Raw genomic sequence first — 24,854 nt, 5'->3', positions numbered from 1 at the left:
CGAATGTTCACATTTTTTCTAAATCTGTTTGTGAGATAGTTTGACGATGAGTCGTGGGGAAGAAGGACACATGAGTCTGAGTATGATGAAAATAAATCTGTATCCCTCTTACTTGGAAGCTTTTAATAAAATGATATTCGTGGTTTTTGAACCATACGCAAATTCTCAAAACAGTATATATTTTTCTACTGACACTCCAAGATAAATGTTTGTTTTAAAATAAAGTAGAGTATGAGTTAAATTCAACATTCAATTAAATGAATTAAACTTCATTCATCTCTGTTCCTTTTTTCGGATTTTGTCATGAACAGCGCAGATTTTTCTAAATTAACAAACACAACGCTAGCTTAAAAAACGTTTGCCGTATACTGAGCAAACAGCTTCAAACATTTCGATTTCCTGAAGCATCAATCCCATTATCATTCCTGTACGAGTGCCACTTGCCGGACCCGCTGCCGAGAACCATTGAATTCCGAGTTTGCAAGATAGCTGATACAAAAGAACGACCCACCACCGATCCTCCAAGCTTCTCACGCGGCCCGAGACACTCTCAGAAGATTCTCCATGGTATGCATTCACCGAAAACTGCTCAAATTCGATGCTTCCCCGCTCTCCAGCACACGCTCCAACACGCTGAAAATCCCAAACCCAAACTTCTGCTGGTAGCCAGTGGAAAGAGGAACATTTTAAATTGTTTACATTACCATTAAATCTAAATTATGTACAATTTATTGTTTTCAAGTGCTTCGTCTGATACGCCGGTACGCTGAAATGTACCACACCGACGATGGCCCGGGCTGAATACGTGGCTACAGCAATGCAGCCGCCAAGCTGTGCCTGGAAACCGTTCAACCTGCCCGAACTTTGTCTTCGTATGGGGTTGGGGAAAGAGAAGTGTAGCAAAGCTGGGAAGGGCAGGGGAAGCGACAAGCAAGCGGCAAACGAGAATGATTTAATGCGACTGTCAAAATTTACATACGCCAGGTGATGGTAGCGAAAGGAAATTGAAATGCCACACCGTTGCAAAAGCCATCGTTTTTGGGAGTGTTTCAATATCGAATAGAAATAGTTGTTTTTTATTACTTCAGTTTGTATCATGGTATTTCGCAGGTTTCACGAGGTCAAAGTATGGGAATTATTAGAACAAAATCTGTTTTAGCAATGTTTTGAACATGTTGAAACGAAGCTGATTTATGCGTCATCTGTTGGATAGTGTTTACACTTGTTTAGTAATGTGTACCTTTGCATGCCTTTCAAATGCCAATTTAATCTATGAGGGCTTTCAATACATATTATTGATTGTGAACATTTCACGTGAACTTTTATGTAAAAAATCAAGTCTTAATTTCCAGCTTCTTCGTGAGTTAGATCAGATAAAGTCAAAGTAAATTGAAAATTCGTCTCAAGCTCATACCATACTTTCTTCAAGTATGTGCCATCAGCTACCAGCTTCTGGTGCCTACCCGATTTGATAAGGATAGATTATTATACGCTTCTCGCCTTGTGCACCGTTACCTGTCTACTAATCCGTCACGCTGAAATCCTTCACGCCACCTTCCACACTGTAAACCAGTCAATCGGTCCGTAAGGTTTGACAGATTTGGGCACCATTGTATCAGCCTTCGAGCACCGAGCTTCGAGCACGCTAGAAATTCACGCCATCAGCTTAAATCTCCACCAGTCCAGCCGTGGAGCCCTGGGGAGCTCGTACACAAAAGCTTGCGCCTAAGCTAAATAGACACGTTGAGTGCCACTACTTGGCACGGTTGAAAGCACTCTCGTGCCGACCTGTCCTGCCCACTTAATTGCCAGCGGGAAAACAAAGAACCCCTTCGTTCTGTTCGTATCCGTGGTTCGTCCAATCCACGGTAAAAGCATCCCGGGCGAAAAACTGCAATGCCACTGTTCTCCTGCTGCTGCTGCTGCTGCTTCGCCGAGTGTTGTATTGTTGCGTTCCACGGAACGAGCGCGTTGCTTTAGACTTTTTTACTCGAAACGCTTTTGGGTGGCAGGGAAACAGCAGCAGCAGCAGCAGCATAAATGCAATCGGTACAAGAAAAGGAAGATTTAATGTTTCGATAGGATTAACTACGTTTTTACCCTCCTGGCAACGTGCTAGCGCTTCACACTGTCCGCCGAAAAGAAGCGCCACGAGAGACGAGTTGATCCTTTCATAGAGCGATTTACCCTGTTTTGTCGACTTTTTCGTCCCATTGTATCACGAAACATGGTGCACAGGTTTGTGTGTATCTGTATGTGTGTGTGTGTATGTTTGTATTTTCCATTGCCGGGGTGCAAAAATGCTTCCCGCAGCTCCAGTACAGTCCAGTGCCTACGGTGCAACATCAGGAAGGATCCCATTCATTTATTGTTATCCTTTCGCTGTGCGCGTACTACGTACGGAGTACGGTGTGTGCTTGTGTGTAATGGCCACGAGGTGGCGTTAGTCTTTGTTTTGGTTCTGTTATTTTGTAAGTTTCCGTACCACGTACTGATCATGTCCCTTTCGACAGTGAAAAATTGTTTTCGGCGTATCGAAAGCGTTAGCGTCATCGTGCACACGCTGCCACACGCTAGGCAACAGTGGGCGCACCCGGTTGCACGGACTGGTAAAAATTAAATACAGTGTCTGCAAGAAGCTGCGAAACAAACCACTACTTGCTACGTTAGTGATTGACTCGCATAAAAAAACGAGGACGTCTGATGCCGCAACAAATGGTAAGATGATCAATTCCAAGCGATCGAGCGAAAAGAACCGTTTCTAATGCGGTCAAGCATATTGGGATACGTTTTGTGGCCATTACTCCTCCGACTGGTCTTCCTTAATGCAATTGTTAGCTGTATTTGGGGTGTTTTTTTTTCCTCGTCCCACCCAGACAAGCGATTATTGCACTTTTCGTTTGTACTCACTCCGTTCTTCGGTGGCCCGGTGAGGGATGGGATGCTTTCGCTTGCTGCACAACACATTTTTCTTCACTTTGGCCATTATTTTTTGCCACCAAAATGGGGCTTCGCGTGTGGGTGTGTGTAATATTTTAACCAAGTGTAGGAAAGTTTTTTCACATGTTTTCTCTCGGTCTTCTCTTCTGTATTTTCCTTCTTTTTTTGAACCAACACAAGCTTAGCGCTCTTTTGTCTGATGGCGATGGAAATGGCTCCGCAGTCGATTGTTGTACCCCGCCAACAAAAAAAAAACGGCACTCACACAGAGCTGCACCGTTGCTATTATTTATGTTTTTATTTATTTTACGCCATATTTTTATCCAATTCCATAGCACACAGCGCAAGGAGCAAAGAGTCGAGATGAAGCCTGCATCAGCACCGAGGCAATCGGGAGATATATGTTTTCAAAAAATGGCAATAACCCCAACCCAAGCTCGCCTTTGGTTCATTGGCTTCACACTTACGTCGTATGTAGGTGTGTGTGTGTGTGTGCTTGTGCTCACAGTCGCTGTGAATCATGGTGGTGTGGTAAAAATGTAAGCACACCGTTCATTTGCCATCTCCAAACCCGAGCAATCCTTTGTACTGCGTGTGTTTGTGTACTTTTCACTACCGACGACCCCCTTAGGGCACTGATACGCGTCGAGTTGTTTATGTTTCGAGTGCTTTTGTTTTCGCCAACACAATCATCGATGGCTTCAAAACGCATCCTGCGCTATGGTGTGGTAGCAAATCTGTCAATCAGCTTGTTTGTATAGGGTAGGAACAATATTTTTCCGTACAAGGAGTATTAATTTGGAACATGGTTCGACGGCATAAAGCATCCTTTTGTGCCATGAAGCTTCAGAGAATTTGTTATTTTTAGCGATTCGCTGGTCCCTTTTTGTTTTAAATATGTAAAGAGTGCTTTACTCATTTAATCTCAAATTTAGATGATTCAATAATGTTTGTTACTGTCATCCTTTGGATGAGGTTTGTATAAACGAAAAGCTTTGAAATGCGTCTTCCTTTTTTGGTTTAAAAGATTATAAAGGTGGGTGTTTTTAGGGATGTTAATCTGGTGCAACTGCGGCGAGTTATCAATTCAATGAGGTATAGAAAAGTGCAATATTTATAAGCCAATTGAGCCATAGTGTATTTAAATTGTTTATAACAAACTATATACAGCAAATATGATTGACGGTTATAATATTCCAAAATAATTCCCATCAATTTCAAGCCTTTTTTTCAATCCCAGTGATAGTTCGGAACACTCTCCTCTCGCAACCAAGCAAACATATAAATTAATTAAAATGTTTGATCACATCCTTTCAACTGACTGGCACTGGTTTCTGCCAAAAAAAGAAAGAAAATCGAATTCACACACGCACACATTCAACTTTATTCCATCAACTTGTTTTTTGTTCTCGCTTCCGGGTACATCGACTGTCGAGGACCAATGCCAATGAACGTTCGCTACCGCTCTGAGCGAGTACGCAGCGGCTTTGTCTTTGCTGTTTGCGTGCGTGCGTGCCAGTGTCAGCACTGTCGTTCTGATTGATTTCGTCGAGGTTCGCAAAAGCTCTCAGGCTAATGATGAGATGTCATTTGGGATTACGGTAATCCTGCAGGGATTATTAAAAATCAATTCCACGCTTCTCTTGAGACGCGCACCAAAAAACGCGTACATGAACATGTACAGACTTATGTGTGTGAGTGTGTGTGTGCTGACGAATTCGAGGCGAAAGTTGTTGTATTGCAAACAAAAGGCGTATAAACTTTTGCACTTTAGACTCGAGGATGGATGTAGAGCATTCAATTGATGCAAAAATATAGATTTTTTTGGAGACTAAAGTTGATAAAACACTTAAAATAATCCTTCGCACAGTTATTCAAGCTTACTGATACATTCTGTACACCTCTGCGCTCGCTTCAGTTTGCGGTTGCAGACGTAATTGGGTTTCGAGGCGGATGTTCAAACTTAAAACTGCACTTCCGGTGGAAATCTCCCACTCAACCCAGGCTTTATTCGGCTTCGTTTGCACGGTGGTTGGTTTCTCTTTTTTTTTCTGTCCAACCGCCTATCTAAACGCACCGTCACAGAGCGAACCCCAAGAATGGGGCGTACGTGCTCCGGAAGTACGCTCGCCAGCATCAGCATCGAGAAAAGGTCGACCGGCTCGGCAAGCCGTCCTAATAACGCCGTAATTAGCTCTACAGCTTTTTCGCCCGTCTCCACACACCAGCCAGTCCACCAGCTCCCTTTGCTACCGGCTTAAAAGAGGAAGCTTGACCGATCACGAACGACGGATGATTGCGGTATTTTTCTGCTTCCGTGGCTTTATTTTATTTTCCAACGACCACCGGCGATTTATTATCATTGCTGATCCGAGCCGGAGCGTAGCAGCAATGGGTGCGATATTTACGGACCGATGGCAGCCGGCAGTCGGGAAGCCACCACTGTCTGTTGAATCTGTGCCGGTCGGAGCGCCACGAATAGAAAGCTAAACGATGAACTCTTAGGGTTGACACAGTCCATCGCACAGCCGCACCCGGTGGGTTTTGCAGCAATGTTTTTCGATCCGAGCGGCGAACATGATGGCGGGAGAAAGGCGGAAAGACGTGACGGCAAATAACACGTCCAGCTATGAATGGGCAACTATTGAGAATGTTGTCTCAGCTGAAGGCAATGGAGAAAGATACACAAGCAGGGCTCGACCATTCGAGGGCAAGTTTTGATAACTCAATCGCTACATGCTTGCTGTTTAATCTTCGACCAAATTGATCTTTATTTAACCTCTTTTTGAACTCTTTTAACTTTGCTTTTTACAGTCACTCCCCAATATTACCCACTAATGACAGCAGAATGCCCAATACACTTGCATTCAGCCAGTGCTCTCTTTTGTCTGCATTTTCCCGCGCAAAACATGAACCGGACGGTCTTAGTGCTACCTAAATTACAGCCACCTTCGGACAAGGGAGGCTCCATCAACAATTTCACAATCCGGATCCCTTCTTTTCGATTCCCATTCAGCTAAACAATGCCCATTTCGAGCATAGTGCGAAACATTTCACACATACGTCTCTGCTTACATACTGGAATCGGCGAACAAAGGCGACGGATTAGGATTGCTTCCCCCCGCCGGAGGCGGAAAGCATTTTGCTGTAGTCCAGCCAGCACCGTCCATTCGTCCGGAACGGAAGTGGAAACTTTCGAAAAAGCCCACCCTTAGCTCTCACGAGTACCAGGGAGTACAGGATTTATTGTCCGAATCCATTCACGAGTGAAAGGGGACTCACACACAATGGTTGGGTTGTTTCTAGCTTCGGCATGCGGTTTTCAAAATCAACAGCACACTTCCGGCCGTGTTACAGGTGGGAAAGATTCAACAAATGGATTGCGTTCGAGTGAGGAAGTTGGTTGAATGGATCAACCCAGTGTTCCACAAGAACCCGGCTAATGCACATCGTGGTAAGAAATGTTTTTCTAGTTAGTAAGTGTATATTGCTGGAGTTTAAATTCATGTATGCGTGTGCGTCGAAAACGCAATAAAAATACATTTTTAATTACACAACTTACACAATAATTAAATATTTAATACTTATAACAACATGTTCCAATAAAATTCGATCCAATAAATCCAATAAATTCCAATAAATTAAAGGCATTAGAGCACACTTTTCAATAGTTCAATAGTGTTTCTTAGTTCTGAACATATTAGATGTGAGAACGAAAGTGTTGAAAACAAAATTTGCATAACCACTAGCCAAGTCCAATATGGTTCCGGAAGTGAAAAATCGTGACCGATTTTAAATTTAAAATAGCTCATTTTACAACCTGTAATAAGTGACTGGATTCTAAAGGGACACACCTTTACGTCATGGCTAGTTTATGCAAAGCTTCTAGTGTCATTTAAATGCAATTTCCCTACCTAATTATAAAAGCTATAAATACTGCACGGCTATTCTTTTGAACGGCTATTAAATTACTTTAAAATACTATTAATGATATTATTTGAAATTTTCCTCGAAATGTTCTGTGACTATGCTTCAAATTCAAATATCCCGATGCTGGGAATTTATTTATGGCTGCTCAGCCATAAGCTAAACTGGTACGGGCTAGTAAGACAGGAAGTCATTTGGGAAACTATTGAAAGTTATTTTCTAAATACATCATGCCCTGCTGCTCTCCACACCCTCCCATTCGCTCTGCAACATTTTCCGCTACCTTGCTTCCGTATTGAAATATGCTCCCGTCAGCATTATTACGATCTTTCGAATAGATTTAAATTACCTCCAATGCAAACTCATCACATTTTCCCACTCCTTTCCACACCTTATGCACTTCCAGTGCGACCATATTTTTTGGCCAAACAAATCCGCCTGATTTTCCATACAATTTGCTCCTTACCCCAACAAACACCCGCTCTCGCGTAGAGAGAAAGAGAGTGGGAGGAATGTGGGGAGCTTGGAAGGGAAAAAAGTCGCCCATTCAGCAGTGGGACAAATAAAATTTCACCATAAATTAGGATGAGCTCTACGACAAAATAAATATCTGGCCCATCGGGGCCTTCCTTCCTTCCTGCTCCTCCTTGGCTCCCTTCCCTTCCGCCCATTCATTTGTTCCACCCTCCCTTTTTTGCCCGTACGTGGGAAAAACGATTGGCAACGAGTTGCATGCTCGAAAGCGTCGAGAGAAATGACAATGTGGGCATTTTTCATGTCACCACCCGCCACCGAACCGACCCTTGCGCCCTTCGTTCGGTGCGCCAAGGCGTTGGTGTAGGCTCACCTTCAGCGCTACCCCCAAAGGGCACTCTCCCCTCAGAACGCACCGGCAGGGAAGGGGCTGCCACGCTGCGAAATCGGAACGGTTTCACACTGAAGCGCGCGCGGCCCTTCAAATAGAAAAATCTGAGCTGGCAATTTTACATCTTCCTTTTGTGTGTGACCGCTCCCCCAGCCCCCCCCACCCCCTCCGCACCTTCTCTTTTATCTCCTATCACCGTACCGGCTGAATAAATTTGCAATCTTTCAAAATGAGATAACGCTTGTTACGCGCGCGCGCACGGTCGAAGTGTATATAAATAAATGATTACTTAATATTCAAGAGTCATTCTCGTCGCCTTTCGTTCCTGTGTTGGTTGAAGTTTTTTCTTCTACTTCCCACCCCTGCCCGTACCCTGCGGGTAGGGTTGGGACAATATGGCCCCTTTTAGGTAGCCGCTCAACCTTCTGGGTTGATCCTGTGCCCATTGCCATCCATCAGCTGTTGTGACTTTGCTGACACTCGCTTTATTCTTTCTCATGGCTGTAAAATTGAGTTTGCTGATGGACGGGTGGTACCGAGCCCGATACTCACGAAAATTGGCCTGCAAGGGTTTTTGGGGCTCTCGCTCTTTGTTCCGCACGCAGTGTTGGTAAGTGGTTATGGGTTTTTTTTTTTCTCGGAAAATGAATCTTGTGTGCGAGAGTGGATAAAAGTCATGCTGTTCTGGTTTTTTCTTTTCAATTACGGCAGCATAGTTAATGGTACTTTCGGCCAAATATGGGTACTACTTCTAGCTTAGAGAGCGTTGGAGAGCATCCTTGAAGCTGGAAGTAACTGAATCTGCGAAGATTAGTTAAATGGTAAGTAAACGATCGGCACCATTTCTTCCAGTCACGATGATCCCCTACTTACAGACAAGGGAGTGGACGATATTTATAGGGCAAAACTTAAGTGGAAACTAGCACAGTGTAAGCAATAAACAAATAGATTAACATAACTTTCGCAAAGATTTGTTAAACTCAATTGTTTTTTTAAAGCAAATCACAAGGCATTAAAATTAATTCAAAATAATAGAAAAAACTCAGCATTAACCCTGCTTTGAGCGTCTCAAAGTGTTTTGGGTGAAATATTTAAAGCACATGGGCTTAAATACCACAATGAATGCCAGTGTCAAAACATGGATAAACTTTAGAATGTTAAAAAAAAAACAAAAATAAAGTAGAATCCAAAAATAAAAAATATATTTATTTGCATTCATGAAGTCTCAATCTTCATCGAACGTAAGCTTTCCTCAATCACATCGTGAAGCGTAGTATCATTGAAAAACAACAACCAACCATACATTTACAACAAATCCACATAAAAAGCAATTTTTATCCCTTTAGCACATGAACTAGTTCCCCTAGTATAGTTTATAAAAGAATAAGTTAGTACATAGTTTAGAAAATATAGTCAAATTAAGAGGTTTTTTTGTAATTTTTCCTCCATCAATACGTCAAATTCATTTAACATCAGGAATAGTGTCCACAATGCCAAGTGCAACAAAAATCAACGAAATATCGCGTTATGGAATCTCCGGTACCGATGTAAAATACTAAATTGTAATTCAGGATTGATGTACATCTAAGAAATAAATACAAATGAATGAATGAATGAATATCCCTTTAGCATGAACCATTCCCGTTCGCGCCGAGTCCAGTGAGCGCGAAAGTTTTCATTACAAAACCCTTTTGTCTTTTTCCGAGATCCATGCAAAACTCCCATTACAAAACCACCATTGGCTCGCAGCGCAGCACAATGAAAGGACGGAAAAGCACACTTCAAAGCACCGATTCGATGGATTCGGTTTTTTTTTCTTCTTCTTCTTTGCATATAATGCACCTTTGGAATCGTTCTGAGCCACTCAGCACCATGAGCAGGAACGGGCAAGACATCAAGCAAACACCATCGAGCGGTGGCTTGGACGACCGGTGCCGGCGGGGCAATACCGATTCATTTACACTCGCGCACCATATTTTCTACCCACGCTTTCCCGGAAGCTCATTTCGGGCACGTAAACAGCATCGGAAGTGCGGAAATAGCACTCGCTGTTCAAACGGAGCCTTTTCTGCACTTTCTTGTTCATCGAATTCAGCGTTTTTTTTTTCGTCCATTTGTTCGAAACTTTCCAATCGTTCGCTTTCGAATCAAAGTTTTTCAAAAAGTAATCAACTCACTTCGTTCATGCGTCGTTTCCCCCATTTCGAGGTGAATGAAGTTTTCGAAAAAAAGCTGCGTTTCATTTTGGTAGAGGCATGGCTTCTTTTTTTTTGTGCTTCCTCAAGCCCATTGCCAGCTACAATTCCACATTGATTTCCTACGGCAAGGTGTGCGATTTTCACTCTGATCGTTGCTTTCTCCCCTTCCCTCGTTAACGTTGCCGTACGATTCATTTCATATCGTTTCATCCGATTGCCTCTGGGTTGGCCGATCAGTAATGGTTTCGATTCTGCAGAACCAAACTTTCACGCGCGTTTCCGCGCTACCATTCTTCCGGGTGAACGCTTTGCTAAATGCACTTCCTACACCTTCGCCCGTTCAATAGCGCACACACAAACACACCTTTGCACACACTGTTGTAAGGTCAAACTGCTTCAGTATGCAGATTTAAACGAATAAAATGTGACAGATTAAAATAAGGATGAATTCTAATAAGCCACCCAAAAACGATGGCGTCGATGGCCGGGGACACTTACATTTTTGCTTCCATTTGCTTCGGCATCTTCTATCGGACGAATCGGGAACGATGGGAAAGCATTATCTAGAGGGAGAGGGAACAGTAAGAGAGAAAATGGAAAAAAGGTTAAAACGAAATCATTTCTTCGTTTACTTCTGGTGAAGTAAGTTTAAGGAAACGATTAGAAACGGTGTGCCTGCGAGATGGAGATGAAATCATGGACAAAAAGATTGAGAAGGCTTGAGCGTGATAGGGAAAACAAACGGATAAACTTTCCGCTTAACCTTTGATGATCGAATTCGTTTTTCGGTACCGGGTGGCCTTAAAAAATGGTGATGAATTTGAATTTTAGATAAGCGCCATGAGTATGCAAAATACTTTCGAGCCAAGTGTTTGCCACCGGTTTGGTGAGTCAGGCCGCGGAAGGCAGGTGACGTGAGGGCTAAAACTGCGCAGAAACTTTTCAAATAATGCTCCACGCCAGAAGGTAACAACGTTGGTTGACTGGAATATTTCTTACAGTAAATGAAAGGGAAAAATCACTTCAGGGTTTTCCTTCCCTGGTTTGCTATCAAAATTCGCAGGAAACGCATGCTTCGTATTACTTTCCTTTTTTTTTTGTTATTCTTTTACAAAAATGTCACTCGTGCTCTTTCATCGAACAAAAGCTTTGATTTATTGTCTCTTTCTCTCTCTAACTATCTCTTTCCGTTGACACAATCCAACGCAAACACTTCCACATCGAGCGGGTAAGTACGGGCAATTTTCCGTCAAGTTGAGTGAAATCTAATCTCACTAATGAGGAAATATGACAGGCTTACGACAACCCACCCAGCATGTCGACAGCAACCTCCAAAAAAAAAAACCCCACCCAGCTTATCCACAACTTTATTCACCGGGACCTGGGATAATGTGCACTCGAACGGCACGATCTGAAATACGTCCGTAAAGTGGCCGTTTCCTTTCGCAGCGGGCATTTGCAGGCGTCCCCCGGTCGTGCCCGTTTGGTGGGGCTTATCGGATCGAAAATCATGCCCAGATCAAACAGCCCCCTCGCCTCGTCCACTGCAAAGTATCATTATTTTTATTTATCAAACCCACCAAACGTCTTTTGTGTTGGTCCGTGTGTGCGATTTTCGTTCAAATGTGCCCATTTTTCGGTCCCTTCGCTCATCAGGCACGGCTCGTGAAGGACCCCAATATTTACGGGTCGGATTATCGCGGCTGTTTTGGGATGGCTAGATTGTAGGAACTATGGGGGTTCCCGTTGCCCGTATCGATCGGGAACGCTAACGTTCGTAAAACAGCTCCATCCGTTTGCTCCTGTCCGTATCGGCACCACGGTTCTCGTGCCAGCAACTGTCAATCGATAGCAAGCGAACCGTATCTAATGAAGCTTTCAGCAGCAGCAGCAGTGGCAGCAGTGGCAACAGCAGCAACAGCTCACATGTCTGCTAGCAGAGGTCCAATCGGAGGCATGGCAAACACGGCGTACCGTTCTCCGTTATGCTGCGAACATTGCGCTGGAAGATTGTAGATAGCGCAGGGACACTTGGGTACGCGGGCCTATCGCAAACGGAGGGAGTTGGACACATACACACATACCACCAGGCATCACGCACCAGGTCCGCTCTCGGGCGCACGGGACACGTTCGTTTGTTCATTCATTTAGTGAATTGAAAAACATTTATTTGCTTGCCAAAGCTAGAACCGTGCGGTGAGTGGAACGGCAACAGCAATAAAAAAAACCTTCTCCAGAGAGCTGTACTTCCTCTCATCGTGCAGGAAGTTTTTGCACTCCCGCGTGCGTGGTCCCAGTAGTGAGCAGAAGGCCGACTGGACGCGATAGGAACCTACCAGAGCACCAATCGAACGGCGCACGTACCGGGACGGCGAAAGGTTCGTCCCGGGCGCGCTTAGACCCAATCCCCCAGCCACTCAATCGAATTCACGGCCAGCAGGTTTGGGTGAGTGGCCGAAAAGTGGTAGAAAAATAGAGCAAGAGAAAAATGAAATAAATTAATCGAAACCCCGTACCCGGTCGGTTTGTTTCCTCCCCGTTTGCGCCTGCCCGGGTCCTCGGGAGCCTGCAGGGCTCGATGACAGATCGAATCGAAATCGGCTCGGTTCATTTGATGGACCAGTCCGCAACAGTTCTGTGCCCTTTCGAACCGGACCGAACATTAGTCTTCCCCGGAGCCAAATGGGATGGATAAAACGCTCCCCCGCAAAAAAGAGGCTTCGCCTCTACCCGGATAAGCAGTCACCTTGTCATTTCCACACACACTCATGCAAACGCTCTTTGCGGTGCGGTGCGTTCGACGGTTCGTTTCGGCTGTGGCGAATTTTCCTTCCATTTTACCAGCGCTCGGGCCGCAAGTGAAACAGAGCGCCCGTCTCGCCCCCGCCAGTGATTTGCGGTTCGGTCCGTGTAGCGGGAGTTTTCGTAATAGTTATAACTTATCGACAGATTGATAAATGTTCTCCCCACAGCCCAGCGTCACCGTGCCCGAACGCTGCTCGAGGGAACAACCGCTCGACAGTTCGACAGCTCGTACAAGGACACTTAAAGGGAGGAGCATCGTACCAACGGGGGCCGTGCAAAAGTCAACGTGAAAGCTTCATTCGTTCAGTGAAGCAGTCTTTTTTTTGCGTGTGTGTTTGAGGGAAGAGTAAATGCCTGCTCACATACACACACACTCAATTCACTATTAGATGTGTTATTTCAGCTAGTGATCATACCAACGATGATGATGACGGTAAAGGTCCAGCTCTGGGAGGAGTGGGAGGGGTTGTCGTTCAAAGACGAAGTGCTTATTCATCATTTTTGCCACAAATAAACTTATGCACCCGACCGGAACCGGAACACAACAGTCAAAGGTACCGGCGGGACTGTACGCCAGCGCGTACCGATCGGAAAAAGCTCACGTAATGAAATGACTTTCCGTCCCTGTTGGGTGGGGTGGGTTGGCCACCAGCAGAAAGGTTTTTTGTTGCTTTTTTTGTCTTGTTGCACGGGCTTGGGCTGTATGTGCGTGAGATTAAAAGAACAAGACACCACACAAAACCACGCACTGTGTTGGTCCGAAGTAAGGCTCGGGAAACTGTCGCAACGCATAGCGGTACACAGTGGTGATTTATTGGGGCGAAACGTAGATCAATCAGCACTGTCTGCGGATTAGATGCGTTGACAAATTTGCTGATTGAAAGCCAACCCGGGGGCGATTTGGGCCGCTTGGGGAAGGTCCGGACAAACGTGTCTCGAGATGGTGGTGGAAATTTGCTTTGGCATGGTTTGTTGATATTGTTATAAATAGAGCTACTGTATTTGGTTTGAGAACAGTGGGTGTTTTAAAGCAGAAACAATACACTATCTCTTATCTTATTGTTTTCTTTTACTCTCATATTAAAGCATGGTATAGATTTTCTAACCATAATTGTTATTGAAGACACAATAATCCTAAACATCCTTTATCTTCTTCCGCAATCAAAAAAAGATTGCCTTAACAAACCCACCAAAACCCCCATATCCACCATGTGCACAGTGCACTCACCAACACCATCAACCAGCGGCAAAAGAACACTAAAACCGGACACAGCATATGCACATTAACGGCTGTGTCTTATGGGTCTGTTACGAGTAGCCCTCGTTATGTTACAACTTACGATTGCCTAGGGAATGGCGGATTTCCTGCGGGCAACCACAAGCGGCTGGTCAATCCTGTGGTCTACACGGTCACGGGCGGGGAAGGAAGGAGCGAAAAACAGAGCCCATTAGAGGGACAAACAGCTAGTCGACGCTTGTAGCAGAAGACATAACCGATGTGACTGACCTTAAGCCAGCACGCACACAGACACCAACAACTCTTGGTCCCTTGTTCTGTAACTAAGCAAAAAAGGATGAAGCTTCGTGCTATAATTATTGCACCAACCAAGCGGGTTTGCGGGAGCTACTGGGAGTGCAATAAACCTCGCCTACATGTAGGTCGTTGTCACACCACACATACACACATAATGCCGCTGTGTGTATATGCGCCTTTTTACGATGGTCTCAAATAAACAAGTTATTAAACAATTTTCGTGTTATTAATAGTAGCCGACAGTAGGAGCGTTGTGGCGCCCCAGCACAGCTTTATGAGGCCACATAAAAGAAGGGGAGGGGGACCATAAAATTAGGAACCGGCTCTACCGTTTTCTTTTGCCACACGTCAAGGCACGCGCACACTGTGTGCGGTGGTGGCCCTCGGTGTGCGATGTTTGTAAATATTAACAACGTTAGGCGAGGCGGTCCCAGTCTCGCTGTTTTTGCCACTGACGTTTTGTTTTCGCCTGTTTGCCGCAACCACAGGACGGCCGGAAAGCAGGGCTAGAAGACGAAACGATAAAATTCCATTAAATGCAATCACTAATGTGTAGCACTTGATTGCGGGTTATTTTATTTGTGTGTGTGTGTCGGGGTAATTAACACAGGGGCTTCTGGCGATGCTAATTTGTTTGCCCGGGAAACACTTTCTGACTGCTTGCTTTATTTAAAACACACACTGAATTTGTGCCCTCTCCATGTCACGCCACGGGTGTGCAATGTATCGTGCGGATGGGTGTGTTTTTGAGAAGTAAATCTAAATTGCTTTCCATGCGTGGCAAATCTCGCGTCCCGATGTCCGCAAGGGATTTGTCACCCAGCGCTCACACACCTCCACTCACCAACAGCTTTCACGTCAACTTCACACGCCCAAGCAAAAGTTAGCACAACAAACCAAAACGAAAATCAGCAACCCACACCGCGAGCGGCTAAAATGACGAACGGTGACGGTTACCATGACGAAAGAAAAACATATCTACCAGTCCGTTCCCGCCGGCAGAACACACGTTATTGCTGCTTATGGTTTTTCCTTTCACCGCTTCCCGCTTTGGTGTCTTTTTTTCTTTCTTCTTGTGCGTGTTTGTGTTTGTTTCAGTACTTTTTCCCGGGGTCGGGGAAATGCCAGCACAACCCAACACCAGCACAACATCCGATCCATAAACAGAGTCTAAAATCATTTTTATGTTCACGCATAATGGCACCTACCCTAAACCAATATCCAGGAAGTAAGGACTCTGACTCTCATGGCAGTGCAGCAAAGAGGGTAGGCTATGAAGAGAAGTCAAACGGGAAAGGGGATGAAAAAATGGATCCTTTACTCTCGGCGAAGCGAGGCTCCTCGCTGGCGCCAGAAATAAAGTGGTGATGAAATATATATGTATAGATATACACACGCACACATACGACGCTCTACAGCGGCTACTCTGGAGCTGCCCGGGTGAAGAAACAAATCTGTGTGGCAGATAAGTGGGTGAAGAAGTTCGATGCTTTTTTGTTGTGCTTTTTTATCCACTTGCTTTTCTCCCTCACTTGCTTTATCGTTCGGTGTTTTTTTTACGGTGGCCCATGCTCAAACACTGACAACACGCTGACAATATTGATACTTTCATAAGTGAAAATGATTAAGTTTTTTCCTTCTTTTTTGCATTACACTACATTTTCTGTATATTGATTTTTTTACAACAGTGAGTGAAAAGTATTTGTGTAATGTTTGGTACTAAAAATAAAACACACGCCATCGTCAATTACTACTCTCTGCAATGAGACACTGGTTCGTCAAGCTATTTTGAAATTTGTTCGAGACAATTCCTGGAATGTTATTCCCACACAAAAATAGAGACAAGATGTGTAATGCCTCACTGACCATTACGGCTGGCACAAGCTATGTATATGTTGAAAGTAAATCCAGTCTAACATTAGAAAAAGGCCAACAAAAGTGGCAGCAGGCGATGAAGCCATATCTACCTACGGGGAAAGTTTCGTTTTACTGTCATGGGAAAAGCAGCTTAGAAGAGAAAACACTTAAAAGCTTTCCATTTCGATGTACTGATCCGTGCAGAAGCATTTGTGACTGCGAAGGGCCGGCAGCACTGCCCAAAGGTGACAGTTCAGCTGTAGGATTTTTAGATGAGTGTGTGTGTGTGCTGAAAATGTAATAGAATATAACTCAAGTGAGCAGATGCTGAGGAGTGGACAGTTTCTTCAGTATTCCAAACGTCCGAATTGATCTGCTTTCTTAGCTGCACGGCTTTGAGTGATTAGCCAAGCCAAGATGAATTTTGAACAGATTTGCTTGATTAAAAATGAGTTTTTGTTCCTTTAAATGTTTCTCATTTTCAGCTCAACCACTCTTGATTCATCAAACAAACCGATCATTTCGTTCATTAAACAATCCCAAAACAATACCCGCGTTTCGTCCAACTCACTGCCAACAAGTCCGTCTCTTATGCCTTTACTCTGTGCTCACACGATAGGTGCAGTCATACGTTACAAAACAGTGTAATCAAATCAGGACCTCAAATCATGGCCCCACAGCCGCAGCCCGGGTCGCATCCCCCTTCCCGGTGCCGGTTTCGTCCACCCCAGTGAGGCTCACATATCTAATGATCTAACATGTGTACCAATCGACAATGAACAACAAGTTCATCCATCAGCAAACAATGGGTTTTGCGTAGTCAACAACGGCCGGGGCCCCGTGTGCCCCAAAACCGTCATCGTGATGTCAGCCAAAATGTGTAACGCAGCCACTAACACAGCCAAACAGGCAGAAGGACAAACCCATTTCGCAATTTGTCAGGGATGGGAGACGAATGGGGTAGCAGCGGCGAGCAGGGAGCAGAGCTGGCAAATGGATGGAGTTTCGCGTTACGATTGCGCCCCCCTTCCGCATGCCGACTGTGCGTGGCTGTCTGCGAAGGAAATGTCATTACCACCACTGCGAGGATAGACACAATGTCTGCGCATCAGAATCGTTTTCTATAACAGTCGGCACAGTTAGGTGCTCTTTTATTTCGGTAAACGCTTGCCAGTATACACATTGTAAAAGTGGCAAAGTATGTGTGAGATTGTTGGGTTAGAACGGGCAATGTGTGTGTTGGATTAAGTGCTGGGAGCTACGAAAATCAGAAACAGAGATCGTTTAAAGTTGACTTTGAATATTTTGGTCAAAAGGTTTCGTAGTAGATAATAAAAATTCAAAACTTTGTGCACAACCGGTTTCAGTTTTGTTGCAAATTTGTTTATTTTTTTTATTAAAGATAAATAATTGACAATATACTGTGTGAAACAATCAAAGCTGCAAAGGTAAAACAAAATACTTTGAACAATACTTTTGTACGGTTTTATCTCTTTCCATTCGCTTGAAAGACTCAATTCTTTTCATTTATAACATATACATTTATTGTATAGTTTTAGTATTGTTTCATATTAAACACACAATGACCTACATCATCATTCAGCAATGAGGTTCAATCTCTCTTTTATTTCCTAGAACCTAATCAAAATACGTACTAAACCATTCCATCGACTGATTGTATGCAACAACCATTTCCATGCTTCATTTCATTTACCCTTATACCACCCACAAAGCTCCCATAAGAGCCACTTTCCATCACCGAATCACCCGGCACTAGCCGTCCAATCACTGTCAGTTGATGGGTTTTCCATCATGCACTTCCGGGTGGCGGGAAGCTGCTGGACTCGCTGAGGTAGCGCAAAGCTATTTTAGTATTTTTATTTTTATTTTGCACTTCCCAAATTTCAACATCCACTTCATCACCACCACCATCATCAGCGGTTGGTGGACCCCGTCATCTCCTACCTAACACACCCAATCATTCAGATTCATTGTTTCGCGCTCTAAAGCTCCCGAACGCTGCCCCAAACCCTCCCAAAGCTCTCCTCAATGGACGGCCAGCCCTGAGGATGAGTTACTACCGCTGGGAAAATATTACACCCCACCATACAAGCTTTTAAAGAGCCACAAAATAAAATCAAATCGCCCACAGGGGACCACTAGCGTGCCGGATCATCTTGCAACCCTGAACCAACCAGTCCTAGAAGGCCGGCATGTGTGTGTGTGTGTGTGTGTGTTTCGCATTTGCACACGCGGAGGAAGCTGTGGTAAGATTTACACGCCACATCTCACGTGTGTGCGAATGCCCCAACCGGGGCAGGCGCCTCCGCACAGCGAGCAATCTCGGCCCGGGAAAATAGACGGGACCGTGAGTAGGCCTCCCTTCTGAACTAGTCGGGAGCAGAGGTCTCGAAGGAGCCATACTTTCTTTTTAGAGACGTTTGGCATTTTTACCAGCGGTTGAGAGGTTGCCATCATTGTGGGAGACCAGGACGAAAGCCAACCATTTCCCTGCCTGATGCTCCGCTGCTTTGCCCGCGCCTTACTATGATGATGAGAGTGATGAGAATGATGATGCCGGTGATTGTGATGGTGTCTATCGGTTTAGGCAGCTCGGTTGCCAGCGAGCGAAGGATGGGTAATAAATTTTACAATCCTTTGGGGGATTTGCGTGTAATTTGGTTTTACTCCCGTGTTGTGTTTCTTCATCAGCGAATAGCGTTTGTGCTTTTGGGGTGAAGCCATTGCCGCGGGACATAGCCAGGCCATCAAACATGGCGTAGGCTTTCAAGGTTATTTTAAAGAAAGCGAGGTTAGTTTTATATGTAACCGATGTAGGTTTTGGACTTGAGTATTAGGCCACACCCTGACAATAGATTCACAATGATTGGTGTATCGAAATAGCATTAACAAAGAGATTATAACACATACAGTAGCTAGATGAAATAGTTTTCCATTTTACTAGTTCATCTCTGATTCAAAAAAATGATATTAATACTGACAATTAATCGGAAAATAACAACATTCATCAATCATGATCATGATGAAAATATCGCGTAAAATGGACGGATCTCGCGTTACTAGCGAGAATGCTGCTTTTTGCTTAATTCCATTGCAATAACCAAGCAGTAGCTGAATACCTATACCAAAATTGAATGAATTTTATTACATTTTACTGATGTATATGTCATTCCGCAAACTATACACAAAAAATAAACACCTTTAGTGAACCGTTTCAGAGCGGATTAAAACACAAAGCCACTCCAACAGGCGATGTATCAAATTTAAAACAATTTATTGAACATTCTCCATTCCTTTCTTTCTCTATCGATTCTCCCGTTGCAATACCACGACGGATGGCTAGTCAATTTGAATGTAAAATCCATGTTCTATGATTTATTCTACAACAACTATTTGCTTGCCCGTGCCCGCTGCTTTGTTTCATTTGCTGGTGCCGCCCCGCATCATCATCACCTTTTGCTTTTCGCGATTTGTGTACCCTTAACCGGCCAACCCCATCGCTTTTCATCAAAACGCGTACAGATGATGGACGTTGCACCTCCACTGTTAGCCAGTCTATGAAGCGAACTCAACAACAGCAGACATGGAAAACAAAGCAAAAACACACACACACACACACACACAATGAAGCCCCTTTTCATCCACGGACGAATCATGCACAGGGAAACCAATTCCATCCAAACGCTGCGTACGACGCCTGGGCAGAAACGCTTCATCACAGATTGGCATCGACACTGGCTGCAAATAACTGTATTTTCCGCCCAGCATAGTTTACCGTCTCCCGTGCACACACACACACACACACACACTGGACACTTTTGTCCGTGCATTTCTGCAGTGTGCATACAATAGGAAAAAAAAGGAAAAGACCGGAGCGACAGAGTGAGAGCAAAATCAATTTGTCATCAAGCAAATTCAATTCTCGGACCGAGTCGAAGCAGAATTCAAATAAATGCATCACTTTTATGTGCGTTGCTGAGTGGGTTTGTGTGTGTGTGTGTGCGTATTCGAATGAACGAAAAGCTCGTCCTGCAGGCGAGACTTTCCACGAGCGCTGACCGGGGTGGGAGCGTTTGTGTTTGATTTTTATGACGCTTCATGGTGAAAGTATTTAAAATCGATTTATCACTCCTCCTCCCCTCCCCCCCCTCCTCTCCAGCTTATACCGAATGTGTTTGGCAAAATCTTAATTACCGAACTGGTTCCAAAATGGGACCGGAACTGTTTGTTTGTGTGTTTGCGCTGCATTCATTTTCCTGTTTTATGTAGACTTTTATCGTGTGTGACGATTGATTGAATTGATGGACATTTTAAAGGTTTGCTTTTATACTGGGCGGCTGTACTAAGCGCCAATAATTATAAGCCGTTGACTACGGTAACTACGTTACTAGTAAAGTCCCTTAATTACGACAGTCGCTCACCGCATAAACGCTGCCAATCGAATTATCTCTACACTTTCCTCATTGATTGGAATAAATAGCAATAGAACTACACACACACACACACTCGCACAAACAGGATAGCGGAAGCAAAACTTATCCATGACACCATGAAGCAAATCATCGTTTTAAAAAATGAAGTGAGCACACTCAAAGTGAATGGGGAAAAGTTCCATCGTGTGCATCGTCAGCTGTGAAATTATCCAATATCTTTGCTCGTTAATTTATCAACTGATTGCACTTCATCCATCCAGCGCTACAGAAGGCGCCGGAGTTTGAGCTCGATTGCGCTTCATTTCTGTTGCTCGTCGAGCATCCGCTTCGAATCGGAATCCTTCGCCCATTGCGACCACTTCCCATGAGCTTATCGATTCCGTAACCGTTACCATAAGCGAAACCATATCGCTCGTATCGTGTACGAGCTGTAAGATGAAGCAGTACGCAGCGCATATTTTCCCTCTCCGAGGGAGGGATCTCCCCTTCCCCTTCCCCCAGGAGAGTTGGGTGGAAAATCGTGACCAGTGTGGTAAAACCCGAACCGTGCACGAATAAATGCGCTTTCCAGCGCACCCTCCGACTGGTGCCTCGACCGACTCAATAACGATGATGAACGGATTTCTTGACGGCAGGCGACACCGGCAGTGGACGGATGAATTTGTCGGAATTTCACCGGGACAACGATTTTACGCGCGCGCGGTGCCACGTCGCGCCAAAGATAAAGCGAGGGAAAGCTCACGGAGGTGGAAAAGTTGCAACGTTGTTTTGGTCTGTTTTTTTTTTTGTTTTTTTTTTTTGTTTTTGCTCCATCTACTACAACTACTCCCGCACATAACGCCTGGGTCTGAGCCACGCTAGCTGTGTGCTTGTTGTGAAGCACGGAAAAGTAAACTACTGCATGGGTGACTTTTTTGCTCTTCCTCTCCGCTCATCACCAGTCCCATTCCCGTCCGTGCTCGTAACGATGGAGAATCGAGATTTGAAGAGATGAAGAAAAATGAAGCCCAGCGGAAACTCCCCGGAGGCGGAGCCGGGAACAGGGTATTGGGGGGGGGGGGACTTGGATGCTACAATAACAATTCGTGACGAACGAGCTCTCTGGAGGAAAGTGGACGTACGTGTGTACAAACTTTGCTCCAAACCCTTGGCCGTAAGGTAAGAGCGCCTCCCGGGAGCATCAGCAAAACACACACACACACGCGCGCAGTAGCACCAACTCACAGAGAAAAAGCGAGCAGGAGACAGGAGAGACAGAAAAAAATAAACTCCAAAGTCCTTACCCAGCACGGAAAATGTGTATTTATGATTTCTCGGCTAGTTTATGCTCGCCTGCTCGAAAACACAGTACCATCCCAACCCGAAGGCGCACTAATTCCCCGATCTTATCTTCTGAAATATGATGGGCACAATATGTTGGGAGGAATGGAGTTTTTTTCTTCTTCTCTTTATCCTGCCCGGCGTGTGTGCTACACTTGGCTTTTCTTGCGCTTCGCCGGAATGGCTTAACTATGGGAGGTCGTTTAAGAGTCGTATACAGTTTGAGCTAGTGACAACGGGACACGGTTTGATTGTTTATGAGTTAATAGTAACTGGGGAAGCTTTTAGCCTGCGATTTTACTGTTTCAGACTGTTATGCAGCACAATGTTGTTCCTGGTTGCTTTCACACAGCAATATTCGTTTTTATCGTAACAGCGCACAGTTTTTGTTTTAATTTGTATGTACGGCCAATACTACGGCCGAAGCACATCGTAATTAGTTCGATATTACCTAATCCTAACATAAAGAAGCAACAATTTGTTTCATTCATAAAGCAGCGAAGCTTTCAAGAGCTGAATTCAAAGTATTCACAAAAATCATTGAAGTTTGAGGAGCTATAAATTGTCTGTTTCTGATTGTTCTTTTAGGAGCATAAGTATTTAACCTAGCCAACAAATCCGGGACGCAAATCTCTCCTAACAATAGTTTTCATATGATTATGTGGTGAATCTATGGTGAAGAGATTGTAAACCTAATAACAAGCAACATATACGATATTACAGAGAAAAAACACGTAAGATGTACCATCTAAACCGACGCTGTACTGAATCGATTCTATTAATCCTTAGATCGGAGGAGGGACACCAAAGAACACTGTTGAACTCTAACATTGACCGGACGAGGTAAACTTAAAGTGATTTTATGCACATCAGGATTGGTAAATTCCTGAGATTGCCTACAGATGAAACCTAAAATGATTGTACTTTTTTTCGAGTAGATGGTTATGACTTAATATATTTGATCAATATGCTTGATAATAGTAATGCCGAATAAGTTTATATTTTACTTTTTATCTATTTAAACTATTTTAACATTTCGAGTGCCAAAGTGCATTCTAACCAAAATGATGGGCCGTTTTGAAGCACTGAAAACAATTTTATGTAAACGAATTACTTTTGCCACCAGAAAACCTTGTTTTCTGCAACTTATCAGCGATATAAAAGTCTAAAGCAACATTCAAGCTGCTGTGTAATCAGTAGCAGAAGCATTACATGTTAAACTCGTTGCAAATAAAACTTTTCAGCACTGATCTTTGCTTCATATTTTACTCAGTCTCGTAGCAATTCGCAACAAAAATTATTCGCAGCACACAAAGGCAATTGCCTGACAGTCTTCCCGTTTTCAACCGTACCCAGCGCTGACTCAACATCTTACCTCAGCCGTTGGGCGTCGAAACCAGATGAACGACGAATGATAAGCGAACACCATCCGGTCCAGCCCCAGTTCAACGGTGGATCCTCACCCCGTCCCATTCGGGGACAGGGACTAGAAAAAAGATGAAAGCCTACTTGTGAGTGAGTGAAAATATGTTCAACCGACAGCAGACAAAGACGAACTATAAAGCTCAATTCCCTACGCAATAGTACAATCTCCTCTCCGGCACACACACACACACACACGCACGCACACTGACAAACTATATCGCACTTCCAAACCCTCGCAAACACAAAAGGCTCAAAGTTTATTAGATATTAGAAAAGTTTGCCACTCCTGTGCCGGGACGCATCCCTAAAACGACCCACCAACGAGTCATGAGTACTCGGTCCTGTCCAGAGTTCGACAGACGTTTCGATGCGCTCCCTTCCCACCGTATCTAGTGTACGAGTGACGAGCAGGAGATTTACTTCGCCCGCGGAAAAACGCACATCCTTTCCTACGCCGCCCGGACCCGGTTACACCGAAACTCTTACCATAAAGCTAACACAACTTCCCCGAGAGGGAAGGCCAAAGCGCCCGAATCCCCTTTTGTTTGGAGCGAAAGTTTTCCCTCGCTCGCTTCCTCACTCCACCTATACCTTCTGTGGAGAGGTGGAGGTATGTGGGAATCGTACGGAATGTAAGCGTGCAGAAAAAAGTATGGTCGCACGGGCGGTGCGATATCGTTATCACTGGCAATAATTATGCTAAGCGCGGATGAAAGTTCTTCACGAGCAGCTTTTCCTTGTTGGAAGCGCTGTTTTGCTTTCCCTTTTGGCTTCTTTGTGTGTTAGTTAGCTAGTTTGTTTGTTTGTGTATGTGTGTGTGTGAGTGTTGGCTGACTTGGACGCTCTTTTTCCCACCGGTACGGCGGCGAGATAGCCATTAATTAGCTTCGCCCGGGTGTGCCGGGAAAACAAATGATTATTCTCTTTGAAGATGGTTATTTCTTTCGCGAATTGGCACGGGCACGCCTGCCCGACGTGCCTGTTTGCGCGGAACTTGCTGGCTAACTTATTTCCAGCGAGAGAAAGGCTCGATGGAGAGTTTAAAAAAAACAACTTCCACCGTCAACACTATTGGGACAGGAATGTGAAGTTGGTTTTTGGTCCGTTTCAATTTTTGCATTCCTTTAGCATGCAGTAGAGGTTGAATGAAGTCCTAATTTAAAAGGACACCAGCTGTATAAAGCTTTTTCATTGTGGCATTTTTTTTTTTCAAATAACCTATGATTTTTTAAAATGAAGTTTTGGTCTTCTATGTCTCTTTTCCGTAAAGCTGTATAAAATATTCATGGAAATGAGACGATGCCTCTGGCAGAGCTATAATTAAGCATAACATTCCGGAATCGAAGTTCCAAACCATACTGAGATGTTGAAGCAAAAATTCAAATGAAACCGTACAAAAATCATTATCATTTTTGCTGTCCCTGTTCCCACACACATACACACAGGTTAAGCTTAGAAAACCAATAAAATCAATTCCACGAATGAAACAATGAATTGAAACAATCGCGACCACCATATCATTTGTTTCC

The 24,854-nt window shown here is 44.3% G+C and overlaps 1 protein-coding gene across 3 annotated transcripts in view; it reads right to left on the bottom strand.

The window, feature by feature from the left end:
• LOC120894684 overlaps positions 1-24,854 on the bottom strand; it is a 178,282-nt gene that overhangs the window by 19,378 nt on the left and 134,050 nt on the right. For all 3 annotated transcript variants that reach the window (XM_040297425.1, XM_040297427.1, XM_040297426.1), the window contains one exon: positions 10,429-10,493. In XM_040297425.1, the coding sequence (XP_040153359.1) occupies positions 10,429-10,454 (26 nt within the window). In that variant the 5' untranslated portion in view covers positions 10,455-10,493. The remainder of the gene's footprint in view (positions 1-10,428; positions 10,494-24,854) is intronic.

The sequence above is a fragment of the Anopheles arabiensis genome, chromosome 2, assembly GCF_016920715.1.
Source record: "Anopheles arabiensis isolate DONGOLA chromosome 2, AaraD3, whole genome shotgun sequence".
In the NCBI taxonomy this organism is placed as follows: Eukaryota; Metazoa; Arthropoda; class Insecta; order Diptera; family Culicidae; genus Anopheles; species Anopheles arabiensis.
This window is presented reverse-complemented; position numbering and strand designations above follow the sequence as displayed.